The 22,817-nt window shown below is 33.6% G+C and overlaps 1 protein-coding gene across 3 annotated transcripts in view; it reads left to right on the forward strand.

Moving 5' to 3' along the window:
- Positions 1-2,025: 2,025 nt before the first annotated feature.
- The window catches only part of ttc38 (tetratricopeptide repeat domain 38), a 36,176-nt gene continuing 15,384 nt past the window's right edge, over positions 2,026-22,817 (forward strand). For 2 of the 3 annotated variants that reach the window (XR_012393688.1, XM_005159026.6), the window contains exons 1-10: positions 2,026-2,079; positions 5,694-5,771; positions 5,865-5,946; positions 7,474-7,645; positions 8,115-8,288; positions 8,680-8,755; positions 11,315-11,434; positions 12,964-13,023; positions 13,958-13,996; positions 20,177-20,258. Coding sequence is in view for 2 of the 3 variants with exons in the window: in XM_005159026.6 (XP_005159083.1) it covers positions 2,050-2,079; positions 5,694-5,771; positions 5,865-5,946; positions 7,474-7,645; positions 8,115-8,288; positions 8,680-8,755; positions 11,315-11,434; positions 12,964-13,023; positions 13,958-13,996; positions 20,177-20,258 (913 nt within the window). In the remaining variant the exon portion in view is untranslated. 3 annotated transcript variants of the gene reach the window in all.

Raw genomic sequence — 22,817 nt, forward strand, 5'->3', positions numbered from 1 at the left:
ACATTTCATTTTAGTCACCGTTGAGCTGTATAGATGGGCACAGATTTGTTTTGTTTTTGTTTGGTTTACTTGTAAGTACAGATAACTGTGAATGAAACCGTACACATGGTCAACAATAGTTATTTAGACTGTAAAATGTTTGACAGATTTTATGGTATTTATTAACGTGTGAAAATTGTATAATATGTAAAGTAAATGAATCCTAATTTTTAAAAAATATTGTTGGCTCTTGAAAATGCTTCATGTTGCTAATTTGCATATACTGTATAGGGTGTTGAATGTATGCAGAGGCAATAAAACAATGCAGTTGTTAAAAAAATGACTAATTCCATTGTTTCATTTAGTTGCTTTATTCATTTATTTGACACTTTTAATTACGGATGTACTGACTCACGATTCGATACACAATACTAGAATCTCAAAATGTATGATTTAGTCATGATGTTTTAACAAAATGTTTTGAAACTAATTTAACGTGAAGAGTCTTTTTGTTTTGTTTTTTTTCTTAAATACTGCACATTTTTTTCTAAATATATTTTCTGCCATAACTAAACTGCTATTTTAAAAAACAACCCCCCATCAGCATATCTATGTTTTCGGACATAAGCTGAGGTCTTTGCACATTTTCAATGTCCCCTGCTGAAAACAAAAAAACTCTTTGACTGGAGACTGAGATGGCTGATGTGGAGGAAAGCCTTTCCCAAACCAGAGAGCAGTGTGTTCAGAGGTGGTCAGTAGGTCCTGTGATTCAGGGGACTGGCCACTGGCATCACATACTGATTTTAAAATTACTAATTGAATAAAGATGGGAGTTAAACATGATTGTGATGGTGAATAATATTACCTGTATAATTAATTATTATAAGTTTTAGTGTGATACACTTAAGAAGAGATAATTTTGAACATTTTTGAATATTTAATAATACTAAGCAAATTATTAAAATATGCAAAAACTAAATGGAAAAGGTGAGGGTCAAAATAATCTAATACTAGACAGAATCCGTAACAGAACTACTTTCTCTTTTGGTCTGAAAAAAAACATCTTAAATAACATTATAATCTCAAATAGATTTTTTTTTCTGGAATGAGCCTTAAATCTCCACGTCTGCACTGAAATACATTTTTTTAGTTTTATTAATATCTGTGCATAATTTGCCTGATTATATACATTTTCTCATACAGGAAATGTATTATTATTTTATTTCTGGCTGTTCTGTATTCTATCTCCTCTGTAAAAATTCTAATGTTTAAATAAATAAACAAAACCCCTTGAACCTGGCTTCAAATGTTCAGATGTTTGTGCTAGAAATGTGTTTAAATTAGGACATATTTTAATGCATAGTTTACTTATATAAACACAACACAGAATGTAATGTAAAAAAACCCGTATGAAATACTTAAAACATTTAATCGACTACGGAAGTATAGTAATATTAGTTATTGTCTTTTACCCTATTCACCTTACGTTGTTAGGCGTCTATTACTCGGATTGTACAGTACAATAATAATCTCCTCGTGATTTCCGCTATGTAAACATTAACTCAGTCGCTGCTTTCCCAGTAAGCGAAGACAGGAAGTCATTTTAGCGATTCGGTTCCTTTGAACAGTTCGTTACAAAGAACTGATTTAAACTAAACAAATCTTTGGATTGTTGTCATCCCGTTTCACGCAAGACGTGCTGGATGTTCCAGTAAAGCGTTTCTACCTAATTGTGGTCAAGTTTATGTAATGGCTTCGTTGTAATGTCACACAACCGGTTGTGCAGTAATGCAGTCAATTTGGATGACATTTTTTTAGAAAGACGATATAAGATATTTGTGGGCATCTCTTGAATGAATGAATAAAATACTGATTCTATTTCGAGTAAGACATGTGAAAAAGATTTATTTAACTGTTCCATGAAGAACCGTCTATTATGTACAATTTGTGAACAAATAATTCAGAGTCGTTTTATGAACCGGTTGAAATGATTCAAGGAGAAGACTCGAGTCCGTTCATGCTCACAACTCGGCCAGCGTGAGTGTCAGAAGGAAACCAAAGTCTGTCAGAATGCACGCTGCTAGTTTCAGAGATTGCAAAGTAAGTTGGAAATTTGTTTATTCATCAAAAGCTTTTTGTGGTTATTGTGCTAAACTTTTTACTCGATTCTTAAGATTAAACACAATGGCCATTGTAAATCTGTGCAGTAATGCTTCAAAAGTTCTCTGCACACGTTATGGTGATTGACGTTTATTTCTTACTGTATATGTTGTTTTATTAGACAACTAAACATGTGGAAGTAAAAGTTTTCAGCGTGCCTCCAAATGTACGTACCAGACAGGATCAATTTTAGAACCAATGCACTTAAACAATACACATTGTTAACAACAACAGTAAGTTATACACTGTAACATTACAAAAACCAAGACAAACTGAAAAGCTGATTACTGTGACTGCAGCTTTTACAGTGTGCACTGCAGTCACAGTAATCAGCTTTCAGTGATTTGTCAGCAGTTTCTAGATATTACTCGTTTACAAAAGGGTCATTTCTACATTACATTTTGTAAACACCTTTTTTTTTTTTTTGCTATTTCGGGCTATTTTTAATACTTTTTTTCAACCTCATGTTTTGAGTTTTTAAACAGCCCTACAGACACGAGCTTTAATATATATTTTAGTTTTTATTATAAGTACAAGGAGTATTTGACCCCTGTTTTCAAGACTTTTTTTTTTAAATTTTAGAATCTGAATTGATCTTAAATTTGTCATTAATTTGACCCATTGTGTCTTAATAATCACATATTAAAAACCTATAAGAATTACATGAGAACATAAAAAGGACCATTTCCAATGCTGCAATCAAATATCATTATTAAATGTCAAATATCAAACATATTGATGACACCTGATTGAAATCTGTTATTGTTTTTTCTGTTTTCACCTGTGTGTGTGTGTGTGTGTGTGTGGGTATAAATATATATATATATATATATATATATACACACACACACACAAAAATATGACTTAACGATAAGTCTAATTGCAAATAAAAAAATTTGCTTAAAAAAACAGTGGCCAAAAACATTACCTTTATCAGCTTAAATACAGTTTTAATTATTAGTGTTTACTTGATTTTTAATTTGATATAATTTTACTGAAGGAATACATAATATTATGTTTATCATATCTATATATCTGATTCTTTTTTTAGAAGCACATCAGTTTTGTGGAATAACTCATTAACCAGCATAAATATATGGCAGCATAACAACATCAGATTTTATATAAATTACCGCACGCTGTAAAAAGAAGCAGTTTTTCGTATTTTGTGTGTCATGTTTTTATTTTCACTATTTATTTGTTATAGCACCTTAATATTTCTTCCAACAACTTTTAACCTTGAAAAGTTTAAAAAAAAGGGGACGTCACAGTGGCACAGTGGGTAGTACAATCGCCTCACAGCAAGAAGGTCGCTGGTTCGAGCCTCAGCTGGGTCAGCTGGCATTTCTGTGTGGAGTTTGCATGTTCTCCCCATGTTCAAGTGGGTTTCCTCCAGTTTCCCCCACAAGTCCAAAGACGTGGTATAGGTAAATTGGGTAAGCTAAATTGACCGTAGTGTGTGCGTGTGGGATTAAGAGTGTATGGATGTTTCCCAGTGATGGGTTGCATCTTGAAGGGCATCCACTGAGTAAAACATTTGCTGAATAAGTTGCTGGTTTGTTCTGCTGTCTCGACCCCAGATTAGGGTTGAGTCGATAGACAATGCCATCGTCCATCGCCGATAAGCACAACGATTCTGAGCAGGCATGGCGATCCTACGCCCCTCCACCGTCACAGCAGCAACCCTGAAAATAAACAATTGAAAAAGGCTTTAAGACCAAGCGGAATCCTATGTTGGCTGTCGCTGCAGTGTGACTTCAGCTAATCAGTTTTGGCTAATGCTAACACATTTTTCGTGAGTCCAACTTCCAGCTGTGCATGAAAACACACAATATGACCTCAGTGAAGTCAGCTTTCACTACTGTATTCGTTTTTAAATAGAGGAAATGTTTTACAAGTAATTTTTATTCTAAATCTTGGACCATGGGCCTTACTCTTGAAACACTAAATGACCAATAAAAGGTGTGAAGTATCAAAAGCGACTATTAAAACTGACTATTAAACTATATTAAAACTGATTTGAATGTTATTTTGGCTATTGGTGTTATCCATGAATTTCCAAATGTCCTTTTTTTCAAGAGAGGCTATAAAAAAAGCTTTGCGTTATTATATATATATATATATATATATATATATATATATATATATATATATATATATATATATATATATATATATATATTTATATATATATATATATATATATATATATATATATATATATATATATATWTTTATATATATATATATATATATATATATATATATATATATATATATATATATATATATATACATATATATATATATAGATTTTTTTTTTTATTATTTCTATGTTTTAATTATTTTTTATTCATAAAATGAGGAAAAGTTGAAAGTGCTGCCAGTTTGTTATTTGCTTAATAAATGACGCAATCGGCTACAGTTTTTAATTTAAAACTTTATCACATTCCATTTTTTTTCTTATGATATATGATGTAATATGTTTTTTAAAATAAGTATTTTTTATTCTAAATCGTTAGGAAATATTTTTGGTACTACAATGCGGTATTTAAAACTCATAATTAAATAAAAAAAATGATTAAATCACTTTTATTGTCACATCATCAGCAGCAGTGCTATGATGAGTGAAAAGCTTAGGTGCTGGCTCCAGACCGTACAGAATACAGATACAAATACAACGACAGTGCAAAATACAGACAGTGCAACATACAGACAGTGCAAATACAACGACAAGGCAAAATACAACAGCATACTCCCAAAAAAAACAAGACAATGTAAAATTGACAGCGATATGTACAATGAATAGGTGTCCACATAGTTGTAGGCAGTATTGTTTAAAGTATGACGAAGAACTGCAGAAAGGTCCGCTTTTTGAGAAAAAAAGAACCACCACCCCTTACACCAGGCTGGCTAAGGGCCTGGTTTTTAAATGTGATATTTAATTCATCTTGTCTCCATCCAATGACTCTTCAGTCTTTTGAATCGATCAGGTAACATGTCATCATCATCATCAGAACACTGCTTCAATCTTTCGTCATCGTCCATCGCGATGTTTTACGTTTGACATTGTACGTTGCCAAATTGGTCAACATTCCCCAATCCTACCCTGGATTAATAAAGGGACGAAACCAAAAAGAAAATAAATAAATGAATGAAGTTCGAAAAAGTGGCTTTTATTGACACTTTAAATAGTTTTAGTGATCTATTTTCTGGGTTGGTGTTGTATAGTACGATACACAAACCTGATAATATACCACCAGTACGTTTGTTTTTATTTTCCAGTGCTATATATATATATATACACTATATTATTTCAAACTACTAACATGTCAATAAGTGTTACTTTGTTAAACTGTAGAGTTTTTAACATCAAACGTCGACAGAGCAGAGATCAAGCTCCCACAATGCAAATCAGTATTGTAAAAACACTTGTAAATCACACAGAAAATGTTAATTAACAGATGTTTTTTTACAGTGCATGAGGGCCACAAAAGTAAGTCAAGCAATATTGTGCAAAATGTATGATCTGTGTTGTGATCATGCGTCATCAGGCCTGGCAATCCGACGGTCTGCCACTGTCCACCAGCAGTAACGAGGCCTGTAAACTATATGACGCTATACTGTCTCAGGTACAGTACATATATAGACTGATACTGATGATGACTCTGAGCTTTTTGCTTCTCTGTGTAAATAACCTGAGTATCCCTGTCTCTGGTAATCAGTATGTGACCTGGCGTAATGATGAGACTCTGGGGGGAATAGAAGGCTGTATTACATCCATCAAAGCTGCAGACCCGGACTTTGGTATGTGTGATTACAACACTGAATGTTGGAGTCTGTCAAAAGTCACTGTAAAAAAAGCTTACAAATGCTGAATTGCTTATGGAATTGGCCTGTATATATTTATAGATCCTTAATGTATATATTTATATACTCAATACACACTATATTTGGGCACTTTTTTTTGCTTTTAAGCTCATAATTGCACATTTTGAGTTACGATTCTTTTCTTCTCAGAAATGTCAGAAAACTATTTTTATTAGGTAAATAAGTAGTCATATTTTAAGAGGAAAAATATAAACACAATAATTATAAGGCAATTTGGCAAGTCATTGTATAACATTTGGAGAAAAAATATTGCTTAAGGCAGGGGTGTCCATAGTCAGTCCTGCTGATCTTAGCTCCAACTTGCTTCAACACCTGCCTGGAAGTTTCTAGTATACCTAGTAAAAGCTTGATTAGCTTGTTCAGGTGTGTGTGATCAGGGTTAGAGCCAAAGGCTGCATCCGAAACCGCCTAATACTCAGTAGGTACTGCATTTGCATTTAAACGTACTGCTCCAACGTTAGAAAATTACGTTCTATACAGTATGAATGTGAAAAGTATGAATGGAATTCGGACGTACTACATCCGCCATTTTGTAATGGTCATGTGACCTACCTGCATCAGTTGCGTCGCTTCACTTTCCTTCGTGAGTTCTCTCGCGGGGCATTATGGGGGATAGCGCAGTGTGCATGGGATGGGCCCTCCAGAATCTCACTGGAAGTAGTAAGTCATCTGAATACTTCTCGCATACTGATATTCGAATTCTATGAATTCAGACATACTGCTCATCTCGCATACTGATTTTAGCGTACAATATGGTATGCGGCTTCGTACGCAGCCAAACTCTTCAGTGTGGACAGCCCTGGCTTAAGGGGACTAATAATTTTGACTTATAATGGCCGAAATAAAACAAATAAGAGCTTCTCCAGAGTAAAAAAAAAAAACTAAAACAAATTATATATATATATAATTTTATAATTTTATAATATATAAAAACCAAATGAACTAAATATACATACAAATGACTACTGGGTGCTCAAGTCTATGAACAGACCTCCCGGTAGCTCAGCCTATCTTATAGACTAGAAATCCAGCTAAGATGCCTTGTCCCTTAACACATATCTTATATCCATCTAGAACAAAGGACAGTTCTTTGTAAAACATTCATATTTCTCACACACTTCTTAAGTGCAACTTAAAAAAAGCTTGATGCTTTTCGATAAATCCCGTCTTTCTTTTCTGAGGGCGTTTGGTTCAGTGGTTCAAAATTTTTCAAAGTATTTCTTATCATATATATATATATATATATATATATATATATATATATATATATATATATATATATATATATATATATATATATATATGTGTAAATATATATATATATATATATATATATATATATATATATATATATATATATATATATATATATATATATATATATATATATGATAAGAAATACTTTGAAAAATTCTTTGTCTGTGGCTGTGTTGTGTGCTGCAGTGATGGGTCACGTCATCTCCACTGGACTGGAGCTGGTGGGCACTGGAAGCTCTGTCCTTCGGGATGAGAGATTGGCCAGCGCAGTGAGGAGGACCGTGGAGCTGGCGGACACTCAGCAGCTCACATCCAGAGAGAAGAACCATGTGAAAGCCGTCCAGCTCTTCTCTAAAGGGTCAGTTCACCGAAATCTGACCTTTATGTTCAACGGGTGACATTATGAACATTTAACATACAGCCACTCAGGATTTGGCCAACAATAAAATAATAAGAGTTTTTTATTTTATTTTTATTATTCATTTTAAACCAAGCTGCCTTTGGCCCACAAGCAGTTATGAATCGGTTCTTTTAAAATTCATGTTCACTTTACTGCATCCTTGGGTGTAAAGAGTGTGACTGTCATATGAAAGTTACAACGTGATTAAAGTTCAGCTTTCATACAGTGGTTTCCCTGTGCTTTCTGTCAGATGATCACTGTTAAAAGAGGGGTCAGAGGTAGGTAATATATTTGGTATATTTTAAGTGGTAAAACACAGAATTTATATATACATTTATGTATGTATGTATAGGTATGTATGTATATGTATGTATGTATATGTTTAAACAAATATGAGATGATTTTTTTTCTGAATGGTGTGTTTTAGAGCCCTGCACAAGGCCTGTGAGGTTTGGGAATGTATTCTGGCCGATCACCCCACAGACCTGCTGGCACTGAAGTTTGCCCATGATGGATTTTTCTACCTGGGTGAACAGACTCAGATGAGGGACTCGGTGGCGCGGGTGATGCCCCACTGGAAACCACATATGCCCCTATACAGGCAGGTGCTCGTGCTCCACTGATGCCAGTCTGAATGCTGCCTCATGCTGTATATTTTACCATCTGCTAAATATTGCATTGCTTAGAGAGCTTGTGAACATGCTTTATTTGTCATTTCTCATTTTTTTGCTTGGATAAATTAGTTTGTTTTAGTGTTTTTATTTTATTTTATAGTGTTATTTGTGTTTTAGTGAAATAATAGATTTGCAGTTCATTTTTAATTTAACCTTTACTAGCTTTTTCTATTTCATGTTCTGTTTTCTATGACTTAAATTTTGCTTTCTGCTTTATAAAATATTGTTTTCATGTGACTGTTGTTTTTTAAATGTGTCATATTTTTTAATCATTTCATTATTTAATTTATAATGATTTACATTTTGATTTTGATTTAGTTATATTAAAGGGATGTATTCCTTTGGGCTTCTCGAGACTCGTCTCTATGATGAAGCTGAAAAAATGGCAAAAGAGGTACTTTTGGTTTAATTGCATATTAAATTCATATTATTTATTTATTTGTATTTCCTTTTCATGTTAAGTCATATTAGTCTATCAAACATGCAATAATAACTGCATTCTGATAAACCTGTTTTTCAAGCAGTGCTTTTGGAAAATAATCATAATTACATATAATAATAACATAATATCACAGTTTAAAAGTCCAGTAATGTTGCCCTCAGTAATGTTGGAACCTTTAGTGAATGTAAAGGCTGTGGGTAAAGGTTTGATCTTTTGCCCTGATTATTAAAAAAAAACGTTTCGTTTGTTTTTGGATGAGAGCAGAGCCTTTTTTTCTTGAAACCCTTCCAAACTGTTGGTGGTGTTGTCTGACGTTTGTGACCTCGCACTGTAGTTTTGGAGACTTTCTGACCCCAAGACCAAACTAACTTCTGCAGTTCTCCAACTGTCATTCTTGGAGATTTTTCTCAAACCAAAAAGGTGATAAAGATGACTGATTCTAAATGCTTTTAGATGACTGATTTTCATTTCCAGTGTTTCTGCTGTTTTTTTATAACCACTTTCCTTATCGTGAAGCTCAACAGCATTGTCAGTTTCATATATATATATATATATATATATATATATATATATATATATATATATTAGCAGTGTCAAAATTAATCGTTTCTTCGATTAATCGCGGACAATTCGGTATCGGTTCAGTAATAATCATAACTGGTTATTACTGACGTCATTTACCTCATATGCGCTCTGTCGCGAGGGAGGCGATCGCGAGTATTTACAGCGCTTTAACTACTTAAAACTCATAAACTGTGCACAATTTCACTGTGTGTTTGCTGGATCAGTCTTTCACTGACATATACAACAATAGCCCCTATTTCACTGAGATCCAGAGAATGAAAGTAGCCTACTCCATTTCTCTCTTTCTCTCTCTCTCTTGCTCTCGCTTTCGCTCTGTCTCTGTCTCTCTCTCTTTCACACACACACACACACACACACACACACAGTGGCCCATTTGACCTGCTGGGGTGGCTTTTCTTTTCCTCTCGGCTGTTTACAGCATTACGTTTGGATACAGAAACGAGCGCGTGTCTGCAGAGTTTTCTCCACCGTGTCTATCATGCATCAGCTGTGAGATCGCCGCTGCCGCCTGCCGCTTAGCAGTGTCACTTATCTGAAGAGCGCAGCGCGCAAGAGCCAATAGCAACCATTTTTGTTGAGGGTGTGACCAATCAAAGAGATGTAAGAGAACTAGACAAGGATCAGAGATTGAGCTGGATGTTTATATTTGTTTATATTATTTGCTTAATGCTCGTTTTGTTAAAAAGTTACAATCAAAGAGGTGTAAGAGAACTAGACAAGGATCAGAAATTGAGCTAGATATTTATATTTGTTTATGTTATTTGCTTAATGCTCGTTTTGTTTAAAGTTACAGTTTATATATCTGACTGTTTGTATTAAACGACAAAATTGTATTACAAATAATATATAAATATATTCATACATTTTAATACAAGAACTGCTGCTGTGAAGAAAATATAAAACTGTGTATGGAAAGCATCGTCAATGCACCGTGATGCACCGAAATATCGAATTGAACCGAATTGATGGCATGATAATCGTAACCGAACTGAACCGTGAGACTAGTGTAGGTTCACAGCTCTAATATATATATATATATATATATATATATATATATATATATATATATATATATATAGTTGACAATTTCCTGTTTATCATCATCAGATATTTGTATAAAATATATTTTGTATATATGAATTCATAGGGGTGACAAATATTGTAGCTCATGCACACACACATACAGTTAAGGACAAAATTATTAGCCATCCTGTGAAATATTTATTCTTTTTTAAATATATCTCAAGTGATATTTGATGGATTTTGGAAATTTTCACAGTATTTGCAATAATATTTTTTTTCTTCTGGAGAAAGTCTTATTTGTTTTATTGTGGCCAGAATAAAAGCAGTTTTTTATATATATTTTTTTTCAAACCATTTTAAGGTGATTTTTTAATTTTATTTTTTTTGCCTCCAGAACAAACATCATTAAACAATGATTTGCCTAATTACTCTAACTTGCCTAGTTAGCATATTTAAGCCTTTAAATGTCACTTTAAGCTGAATACTAGTATCTTGAAAAAATTCTAGTAAAATATTATTCACTGTCATCATGGCAAAGATGAAATTAATCAGTTATTAGAGATGAGTTATTAAAACTATTATGTTTAGAAATGTGTTTTAAAAAAAATATGTTTTATAAATGTGTTCTCTGTTAAACAGAACTTCAAATGTAACAGGAGGCCTAATAATTCTGACTTCAACTGTATATAGCTTCTCTATTTTTTGTTAATATTTTGAGCAAAAGATGAAAAGCTTAAACAAGTAGTAATTTTCTACAGCCTTTTTTGCTCATGTTTAGCCGTGGTGGCATTATTAGTAACGGGCGTTGTATTTTAATTCCCCTTGCAGAATTAAATAAACATTTGTCCTGCTATTTTTGTTTTTATCCCAATTCCTAATTTTTGAAATGCATTCTGCCTATAGGCTCTGTCTCTGACCCCGGAGGATGGCTGGAGTGTCCACGCTGTGGCTCATGTCCATGAGATGAAGGCAGAGGTGGACAAGGGCCTGAACTTCATGGCCTCTACAGAGAAAAACTGGATGGTCAGTATAAAAAAGATCATATGAAGAGTTCAGATGCAAAACCCACTAAATCCATCAGACTTCTTTTCTTGCAAATAAGCATTTTCTATCAGGCTCCTATAATTAGGTTTATAAGTTTCATTTTATATGTAATAATAAGGTTATTAGCTAGTAAATAAAATACTTTTTTTTTTTTTTTTTACAAAAATGTCCCTTTAGATAATTCTTTGTTTTTTAACAAGGTGAAATTTCTTTTGCGTCAAAACCAGCAAATCCAGCTCTGCTTTTTATGCAAAAAACCTCTAAACCCACCTATTGTGACAAGATTTTGTATTTAATTGTAAATCACTAAAGATGTCATTAGAAATTATTTTACCAAACATAAAACACATTACACAAGCCACCTGAAAATAAAAATACATCTGTCAAGTAAGCGGTGGTTCATTCTGTTTTGATAAACCAAGGAAAAAGCAGAAGCAAAATTAATGAATTAATGAAATCTGTAAAGTAAATGCATTAATCAATAACATTAAAACTGACATTAATTAAATCTTAACTATCTGTTGTCATTTCAGATATTTAGGATTTAGATTTAATGTAAATAGAGCAGCGGAAACATTGCAAACTAAGCTTGGTAGGTGTAAAAACACCATGTGAAACATCAATATCTGTGCATTGTCCATTGATATAAAAAGCTTATCAGATGCATAGGCATTATGAAGTAATATTAATAATGTAATGTTTTATATATTATATTTATCTTTTTAAAAATAGCTTAAATTAGCAATTAAAACACAAGGTAGGTCTACTGGGCAAAAAGGGGATGCCTCAGACAATTTTAGAAGCTGTCATTCATTCATTCATTCTCACCACACTCAAGGTCTTGGTCCCTTGTTTATCCTCATTGCATCCACATGGGATAAAAGAACGGCATCTTCACTGTCTTTTGTGAAGCCGCTCAATGTATAGTAAATCGGACTCATTCAAAGTAGCGTCGTTGCGGAAAAACACGTTATGACTGCATGCTACACTTCTGTCTGTACATTGCGTTTTCTTTTTCTTATAATGCAGACAGTTTTGAAGTAAGGGACGTTTTCATTTGCCGTTTACTGACAGTCGGACAGGCTCATCCAGTTCATCAATTTCCATCTTTTATTCCGAAAGCAGAATAAAACGCTCTCCATAAAAGCCGGCGTATCATCGCGCTCCTGCATTGAAAACGTATGATTCAATTCGCGCCTTATGATTGGTTCTCGGGTAATAGTGGCTTTTGCTGTGAAAGTCAAGTGGAGTTTAGCTGCTTTTGCCAACAAACTGTTATTTCTGAATGCGCTGAGGCTGGGATTTGGATTATTAGAAGTAAATCTATTTGTTGATGGTGTACTACGTGCCTAAAGCATTTACTCAATGTCATTGTCTCATTTTTGGTTAAAGTGGCCTTTAGCGGCTTTTGCATCTGAACTCTTCATATAAAATGTATTAAAAAGTATATAAAGCTTGTAGCATATTGTGTGTTGTAAAGCATTAAGTTATGTGATGTACTTCCCAAGGTGTGCGACATGTTGGCATGTCATAATTACTGGCACTGGGCTCTGTATCACATTGAGAAGGTAAAGAATCGATCTATCTGTCTGTCTGTCTGTTTGTCTGTCTGTCTGTCTCTGTGTCATTCTATCTATCTATCTATCTATCTATCTATCTATCTATCTATCTATCTATCTATCTATCTATCTATCTATCTATCTATCTATCTATCTATCTATCTATCTATCTATCTATCTATCTATCTATCTATCTATCTATCTATCTATCTACCTATCTATCTGTCTCTGTCTGTCTGTCTGTCTCTGTGTCATTCTATCTATCTATCTATCTATCTATCTATCTATCTATCTATCTATCTATCTATCTATCTATCTATCTATCTATCTATCTATCTATCTATCTATCTATCTATCTATCTATCTATCTATCTATCTATCTATCTATCTACCTATCTATCTATCTGTCTCTGTCTGTCTGTCTCTGTGTCATTCTATCTATCTATCTATCTATCTATCTATCTATCTATCTATCTATCTATCTATCTATCTATCTATCTATCTATCTATCTATCTATCTATCTATCTATCTATCTATCTATCTATCTATCTATCTATCTATCTATCTACCTATCTATCTATCTGTCTCTGTCTGTCTGTCTGTCTGTCTGTCTGTCTGTCTGTCTGTCTGTCCGTCCGTCCGTCCGTCATTCTTTATGTTGTTCTTTCTATTATTCTATATATATTTAAATTTTTTTCCTAAAATTATTTACTCTGTAACATTTAAGTAAACACTTCATTTAATTCAACTTAATGTGGACATCAAAAAAGGACATTCTTTTACCCTGTGTGTGTGTGTGTGTGTGTGTGTGTGTGTGTGTGTGTGTGTTTATATGTATATGTAAAAAAAATAGTTGATTAAATATACATTATTTGCTAATTATTTATATGATATTATCATATTCCTTTTATTTATTCATATGAATATGTCTTTCCTCCACAGGGGAATTATGAAGCAGCTTTAAAGATTTTTGATGAGCAGGTCAGTGTACTTCGATTTCTAACGGTCTAAAATTATATTTATTAATAAAGAAGTGACATGGTAAAGCCATAGTTTATTTAATTATTATTTTTTTAATTATATTATTAGCATGGTGTTCTTAGAAGTGTATTAGAGTAGCATGTAAACTGGTGGTGCATGCATATGGTACAACATTTGCTGATGTTATCATATATATCAAAGACAGTGGCATCTGATACCACCCAGGATATAGTCCCGGTACTTTTTTCAAGTGCAGGATAGATCTTGTAGACGTGTGGTAAATTTAATTAGTCACACCAGCGGGGACAGGGAGTATAAATCCTGTCTTGTGCTCCATATGGATTGTGACGGATTCAGGCTGGTGAAAGTTGAAGTGATCTTGACAGGAGCATATGGGTGTCGAGCCAAGTTGCTTCCAGGGCAATATCTTCAGACTAAACTCCTGTGAACTGTCATCAGACCATCATCAGTATTCACCCTATTTTTTTTGCAATTTGGAAGTAATCTACTTTCTGGGATTGTTTTAGGATTTATGATTCATTTGAAAATCTTGGTAAACCTGTACCTTTTGAAGTAATTAATTGACTTTTTAAAAACAAAAAAAGGTAAGAAAGCGCATTGCTTTTAAAGATATTAGTTGACTTTACTTAAAAAAGGTGAGTAAACCTGTTGCTTTTAAAGCGATAAGTTGACTTAAAAAATGGTTAAACCTGAAGCTTCTGAAGAACTCGATTGATTTTACTTGAAAAAGTGAATAAACGCATTGCTTTTAAAGCGATTAGTTGACTTAAAAAATGGTTAAACCTGTAGCTTCTGAAGAACTCGACGGATTTTACTTTAAAAAGGTGAGTAAACATATTGCTTTTAAAGCAATTATTGACTTATTAAAGTTGGTAAACCTGTAGCTTTTGAAGTAATTAAAATCTTTTAACTTTAAAAAGTGAGTAAATGCATTGCGTTAAAAGTGATTAGTTGACTAAAGTAATTAGTTTACTTAAAAAGGAGGTAAACGTGTTAATTTTAGAGTGATTAGTTGACTTTACTTTAAAATGGTGAATAAACATGTTGCTTTTAAAAAGCTATCAGAGGACTTTACTTAGTGTGTAAATCTGTAGCTTTTAACGTAATTAATTGACTTTACTTTAAAAAGGTGATTAAACACATTGCTTTTTAAAGTGATTAGTTGACTTAAAAAAAATGGGTAAACCTGTAGCTTATGAAAAACTGAAATGACTTTAAAAAGATAAGGAAACTCATTGCAATTAAAGCGATTAGTTGACTTTAATAAATGTGTACATCTGTAGCTTTTGAAGTAAATAATCGACTTTACTTTAAAAAGGTGAGTAAACATGTTGCTTTTAAAGCAATTAGTTGACTTAGTAATAACTTTTAAAGAAATTACAATCTTTTAGCTTTAAAAAGTTGAAGTTTAAAAATGGGTAAACCTGTAGCTAATGAAAAACTGAAATGACTTTAAAAAGATAAGGAAACACGTTTAAAGCAATGAGTTGACTACTTTAAAAAGTGTGTAAATCTGTTTCTTTAGAAGTACACTCAATTTTTTTATTTGTTCAAACTACTGTAAAATGAGCTGAAACAACACAATTGTTACTATGGGGAGGAAGTGACAGAGACAACTGGAGGTAAGATCCAATATGCAGGTTTATTCAGCGTCAGGCAAGCAGTGGTCATACAGGTACAAACGGGTATGTGCAGGCAAATCCAGAATCGTGGTCATATAAACAAGCAATAGGTCGAAAGGCAGGCGGCTAAACAGGAGAACACGGATGAGCAAGGCTAAGATCTAAACACAGGAAAACAAGACAGGGAAAACGCTTCGTTATGCTACTGGTACAGCTAACAAGACTCGCAAACTGGATGGGTAAATGAGTGGCTTATGTAGGGTGTGTAATCAGTGTCTGACAAGGCTCAGCTGGTGAGAATGTAATCAATCTTGATGAGTGAGCATGTGTGAGTGTAACCGGAGAGCATGTATAAATATGTAGTCCAGGGGAAGGCGGAAGTGTAGTCCTTAGTGTTCGTGTGAGAACCAGCGATCTCTGGAAAGCGATCGCTGGTTATGTGACAACGATTCTTGAAATTTCATAGAGACAACTTAATTTTTTTTTTGGTGTTTAATCCACATACATTTGTTAAAAGTGTTAACTTAATCAATTTGTGTTGGGACAACATAATAATTGACTTTAATTTAAAAAGGTAAGTAAACTCTTTGTTTTCAAAGCGATTAGTTGACTTTAAAAAGTGGGTAAACCTGTAGCTTTTGAAGTAACTTGTTGACTTTACTTTAAAAGGTGAGTAAACATATTTCTTTTAAAGCGATTAGTTGACTTAATAAAGTTGGTAAACCTGTTATTTTTGAAGTGTATGACTTTAAAAAAAATGAGTAAACACATTGCTTTGAAGCCATTGGTATAATTTACTTTAAAAAGGTGAGTTATTGCTCTGCTTTTAAAGCAGTTAGTTAACCACTTAAAGAAGTGGGTAAACATGTAGCTTTAAAAGTAATTAATTGACTTTACTTTAAAAAGAAAATCCTGTTGCCTTAAAATTATTCTGTAAATTAACTATGTACGTAATTCTAAATATTAAGCTTACTTACAATAATAATAATAATAAGAAGAAGAAGAATAACAAGGGTTTACTTGCTTTAAGTAGCTAATCGTTTTCTACAGTGTACTTGCTCTACAAACCAGTTTATGACAATACATAAAAATTTTAATAATATCAAAAGAAAATACCAGTTTACAACATCAAGAACCATAGCAAGCTGTTTTTTAGGGAAATCAAAATATTGAGTACAGTCAAACTAAAATTACAACTAATAATTTCACATTCTTTATACCATAAAGATTGTTAATGTTTTGTCATTCATTCATTATTTTTTCTTCAGCTTAGTCCCTTATTTATCAGAGGTTGCCACAGCTGAATGAACTGCCAACTACTCAAGCATTTTGTTTTACCCTTCCAGCCACAACCCAGTGCTGGGAAACCCCAATACACTCTTGAATTCACACACACTCATACACTAGGGCCAATTTAGTTCATCCATTTCACCTATACCGCATGTCTTTGGACTGTGGGGGAAACCGGAGGAAACCCACACCAATTTGTGGAGAACAAGCAAACTCCTCACAAAAAATGCCAACTGTCCCAGTGGGACCTGAACCAACGACCTTCTTGCTGTGAGGCGACAGTGTTAACCATTGAGCCACCGTGCCACCCTGTTTTATGTCAATCCCACTCTATTTTTTATTTATCTGCATTCAGTCTTCATTAGAACACACTTCGAATAGGTTATATTTAGAACCTTGTGAAAAATGCAGATAACACTGTAATAAACGCCATTAACAATCATTGCATAACTTGAAAGCTCAGTTATATAGACGAGACGTTAAAGTAGAGTATGTTCACATCAGGAATCTGCGTGGTTAGAGGTTTGTGGACACCAGAACACATCAGTGCTTGTTGAAAGTTTAATATTATTTTGATGTCGGGCATCCCTTTGCTGCTGCATCTTCCACACTTTTGGGAGGGCTTGACATTAGTGTTGTAGAGCTTGAAACAAGTCTTAGTTTAGTCTTGATATTGAACTCATTTATTCTCAGTTTCAGACTAAGAGGACTCAACTGTGGAGTTTATTTTAAGACCCCACAACTGTTCTTTTCTTGTGTGCATTTAAGAGCAAAACATTGGTGTTTTGGTATTGATGAATCCACTTTGAACAAATAGTAGGCATTTCTGATTCAATGATTTATCAAATAATTTGATGACTACTGTATATAGTTATAGTACTGTACTGTACTGTATATAGTGGCGCCTGCAGACGCACAGCTGTATGCACTGTGCGTACCTACCATGAGAGGGCGGGAAATAATGCTGCTTTTTTATTTATTTTTTTATTTATGACATAATATAAATAGATTTTAGATTATTAAACAGCATACACTACTGCTGATTTTCACTGGCCCACTACATTCTTACAAACATACGTTTTTATTTATGAGTTATTATTTCATTGACTTGAATATAATTAACCATGTATAATATAATTACTAACCCATCATCTAAAATCTTAAAATAATAAAATAGCCTATTATTTTATTCGTGGCTAGAGCTTGATTCATTTGATTGACATCCTAGGCAATGTGACCTGACTGAGTGTGAGTTTATTTCATGCAGAGCTGTATTTGGTAGCACATAGCCTAAACTCGCTCAGATCCGTGAGAGAACTTTACCAACAGCTACATGCACTACTGAAAGACTTTTTTTTTTTTTTTTTTCTGCTGCGCATCAAATAAAGACACCCTAAACATCATCGATGTCCACAGTCCAAAACATCCTATCCATGCACGAACTTGCAGACTCTTTGAGCAACAAGGAAATAACTGCACTTTTTAATTCAAAGCTCAGACGGCTTGTTTTGTACTTTCATGTCGGTGATATCACCTGAAGGCTGGTTACGGCGTGTTGTGATGTAGGCTGTCACTGGAGAAAGTCAAATCTTTCTTTAATTTTTTGGACTTTTGTTTGAAAGCTTTAGTGGCACTTTAGCTGTCCAAGGTACTGTTGTAGGATTTAAATGATAGCCTTTATATGCACCAATAAACAAATCAAAGGAATGAATAAATAAATAAAATAAATATAGATTCTTAAATGTTGATATTGTTTTTTCAAAAAAAAAAAAATGTATAAAAATAAAATGAGCAATTTTCAATATGATTCAGTTAAATATAAGTTGGACATTTATGGGGCCATGTAACCTGTTTCTGTGTTTTTTGTTTTTTTTCAGTGATCTTTAATGTATGCTGGGTAGCTACGCAAAACATTTTCTAAAATGTCAAGCAGGAATTGATATGCTTTGATATAAATATGCTTTATATCCTGATTTGCTGTTGTTTCTTATTCGTTTTAATTTCACTATTATTGTTGCATTATTATTGTTTATATTTCTGTTATGTATGGAGATTTTCAATATATTTATTTCCTCTCCAATCATTTTCAATGATCACGTTGCATTTTGGTCATTTTCCCTCCAAATTAAATTGATTTGCTGTCTGGCCCAGTTTGACAAGGAATGTAATCGTTCAGCATAAAAAATGGTCCAGCACGATAGTGGAAACACAGGTTTTAAAGAGACAAATTATATACGAAATTTGTTTCAAAAAGATATTTTTTTCCAAGAAAAAAATATGAATTATATTTTATTTGAACTTGACATTTTTTTAATATGTCATAATTTTAAAGATTACGTCTTGAGCATGATTTTTCCCTGATGCTGATGTGCTTTAACATTTAGATTTCAAGAAAATATTAAAATTAAAAAGGAAAAAAAAATTGTAACGAATGCCCTAAAATAATGTAGACTTTGACTGTAGCATCAGTGTTTCTTTGCATGATTGGATGAAGGGGGTGGGTTGGTGCTGGATTTGTGTGTACCTTGGAATAAAATCCTGCAGGCGCCCCTTATATAGTTAATAGTATTTTGCATTTAAATGAGGGCTATCAGTTGATTTTTTAAATCTAAATAATTACACAATGAAGCAAACAATTAATCAAATTAATCACAAATTTATGGCATACTGAATTTGACAATAATTTTTTTTTTTACCCCTAATAAGTTTAATATTTTAATGTTAAGCGCATATATTTTTAAATAAGAAAGTTTTTAAGCTAAAACATATATGCCTTTTAAAAAAAAATTGTTTTAAATTTATATTTTAGGTCCAAAAATAATGGGACATCGACAAAATTCTAATGTTTTTGGCTCTATACACCAACACAGTTTCAGTTTTTAAGACAATATGTTTTGCTTGTCTAGAAAATACTTCTAGATTTGGACTAGAAACAAAACAAAAAAACTAAAGAAAAACATTTTTGCCTTGTATTAGATGCTTTCATAAAGTAACAATATTATTTCAGTTAGATAAATCTGTGCACACTTACAGAACCAAAAAACACTTTATTGTGTATTGGTTAGGACAATCACATAGTTTTTGCAGTAGTTATCCTTAAAGAAGATAGTTTTGGTGTAAACAAATGTCTTTATTATTGGATGTAGCTGATGTATGCATGTGTGTAAAATTAGATTGACCTATTAAATTTATCATCTTAAAATCTGTTATATGAAATATTACATGATATTTAAAAACTTTTCTCTAGGTTTCCCAGCGCTGTGTGAAATCTGGAGCCATGCTGGACATTGTGGACTCTTGTTCGCTGCTCTACAGACTGGAGCTGGAGGGTGAGATATCATCTGATCTTAAAATACAGATTAAAGAAATCCAATATACCTTGTTGAGTACAAACAGGAGCAGAGAAATGTTTCTGCTGAGTCCGTTTCTGTTTGGAATCCATGAAACCGGCTTGTGCGTGCTGATACATTTGCATTTGACAGTTTAATCAAGGCAGGTAATGTCTGAAGTTTGGGCTGGGACGTGTGAATCTGCTGGGCTGAAGAAGAGACGATCACTTGACCGATGTTAGTGAAACTCCATTGGCAGGGGGGGTACATTTGGTCATGGCTTGAACTGTAATTTAAAAGAGACACCTATAGTGTAAAATAAAAAATTCATATATTTTCTAACAGTTTAACTTGTCTTGAATAGCGCTGAGGGGATGCAGTGGCGCAGTAGGTAGTGCTGTCGCCTCACAGCAAGAAGGTCGCTGGGTCGCTGTTTCGAACCTCGGCTCAGTTGGCGTTTCTGTGTGGAGTTTGCATGTTCTTCCTGTCTTTGCGTGGGTTTGCTCCGGGTACTCCGGTTTCCCCCACAGTCCAAAGACAAGTGGTACAGTTGAATTGGGTAGGCTAAATTGTCCGTTGTGTGTGTGTGTGTGTGTGTGTGTGTGTGTGTGTGTGTGTGTGCGTGCGTGCGTGCGTGCGTGCGTGCGTGCGTGCGTGCGTGTGTGTGTGTGTTTCCCAGAGATGGGTTGTGGCTGGAAGGGCATCTGCTGCGTAAAAACTTGCTGCATAAGTTGGCGGTTCATTCCGTTGTGGCAACCCCGGATTAATAAAAGGGACTAAGCCGACAAGAAAATGAATGTATGAATGATAGTGCTGGGCAAAGATTAATTGCATCTCAAATAAAAGTTTGTTTTGACAAAAGATATAAAAAGATTGATTAATGGGTCTAATAATATTGTACTAATACTAAGGTCTAATACTAATAATAAGGTCTAATAATATACCTTAAAATGAAAAATTGAAAACTTTTATTCTAGCCAAAATAAACAAATAAGCATTTCTCTCTAAAAGAAAAAAAAATATTATAAAAGATACTGGTGAAAAAATTCCTTGCTCTGTTGAACATCATTTGGAAAATATTTGAAAAGGAAGGCTGAAATTTTGACTTCAGCTTTAAAAAGAAAGCAGGGTTGTCTACATTTATTTTGTCCATTTATCATTTGCAATTATGCAAGCGAAATATGAAAGACATCTGTCATCGAAACAAGTCTTGCTAAATTTTTTATGTCATGAAAAGGATTTCATCAAGATTACATTTAAAGTTTCTGATGGTTAAATTAGTAGGAAGTGTACAGGCCATTGTTTTGAATGACTTCAATTCTCATAAATGTGGAGATATGCTGTATGCGAGACGGATGCTTACTCTGTTCAGAGTGGAGAGCAATATCAGCTGCAGTATTGCACCGATTGCCTATTGACACGTCCTTTTGTGCATTTGTCTTTCAACGACAACCAGACGGTTTGGAGGACTTGAATGAGTTATTGATTATAGTGAAGTTGCAATATTCTAGAAATCACAGATTTGGAACTTCCAGCTTCTCTTTCTCTGGCTGAAAGATTCATACCTTTGGCCTTCATGTGGAGATCCTGCTGTCGGAGGGTTTTAGTCACTTTATAATAGATCACCTTCTTGCAAATCAGAGAAGCTGGAAAATTCAACACTATCACAATTTGTAAGTTTTTGATTTAGTGGCTAATTCTTATGAATTCGTATGATCTCATTCGTACAATTTAGTGCGATTTGCTCATTGCCAATTGCGGTTGGGCTTAAGGGGTGGGGTTTCGTGTCACGCTTCCTTTTTAAAATACATATTTTTAAAAGTACAGTTTCCTACGACTGAACTCGACCCTCTTAACTCACAAACGTAAAATAGTAAAAAAGTTTATCAGACAATTAAAGAAATTAAAACCAGGGGTGCATTTCCGAAAACCATGGTTAGCCAACTGAGGTCGCAAGTTGCGTCAACTCGTTACAATTATAGTTCATTGATTTGCCGTTTTCCAAATCCATCTTTCCAATGAACAATCACAAACTGCACCGCAAACTCGTAGGTTTTCAACTACACCTCTAGAGCTGTAGTTCATTATGGGCATTTAAAATTATAACTAATGTTGTTTAAACGATGGATCTGCAACAAAGCAGCTACTGTTTTGTGGAAACACTAGTCACTACATCATTCTTTTCCCAAACGATGCATACTATAACTGTTTAGCCACGAGTTACGTTGTTGTTTGGGAAACGCACCCCAGATTAACACCAATTACTGACAGGAATCTGAATGTGTTCTTTGATTTTGATCAGTGTTTTATGCTAAAAGGAACATTTTACTTTTTTAAAAGTAGTCTCATTTTACAAATTTACAAATAAACATTTGAGTTTTACATTTTTTGAATCCATTCAGCTGATCTCTGGGTCTGACATGAGCACTTGAGGTTAGCATAGATCATTGAATCAGATTAGACTGTTAGCATCCCGCTTATTTAAAGCTTGATTTTCTGTAGTTACTTCATGTATTATAAAAGATAATAAATTAAAAGTTGCTATTTTCTAGGTCGATA

This window comes from Danio rerio, chromosome 18 (genome assembly GCF_049306965.1).
Source record: "Danio rerio strain Tuebingen ecotype United States chromosome 18, GRCz12tu, whole genome shotgun sequence".
NCBI classification, from domain to species: Eukaryota; Metazoa; Chordata; class Actinopteri; order Cypriniformes; family Danionidae; genus Danio; species Danio rerio.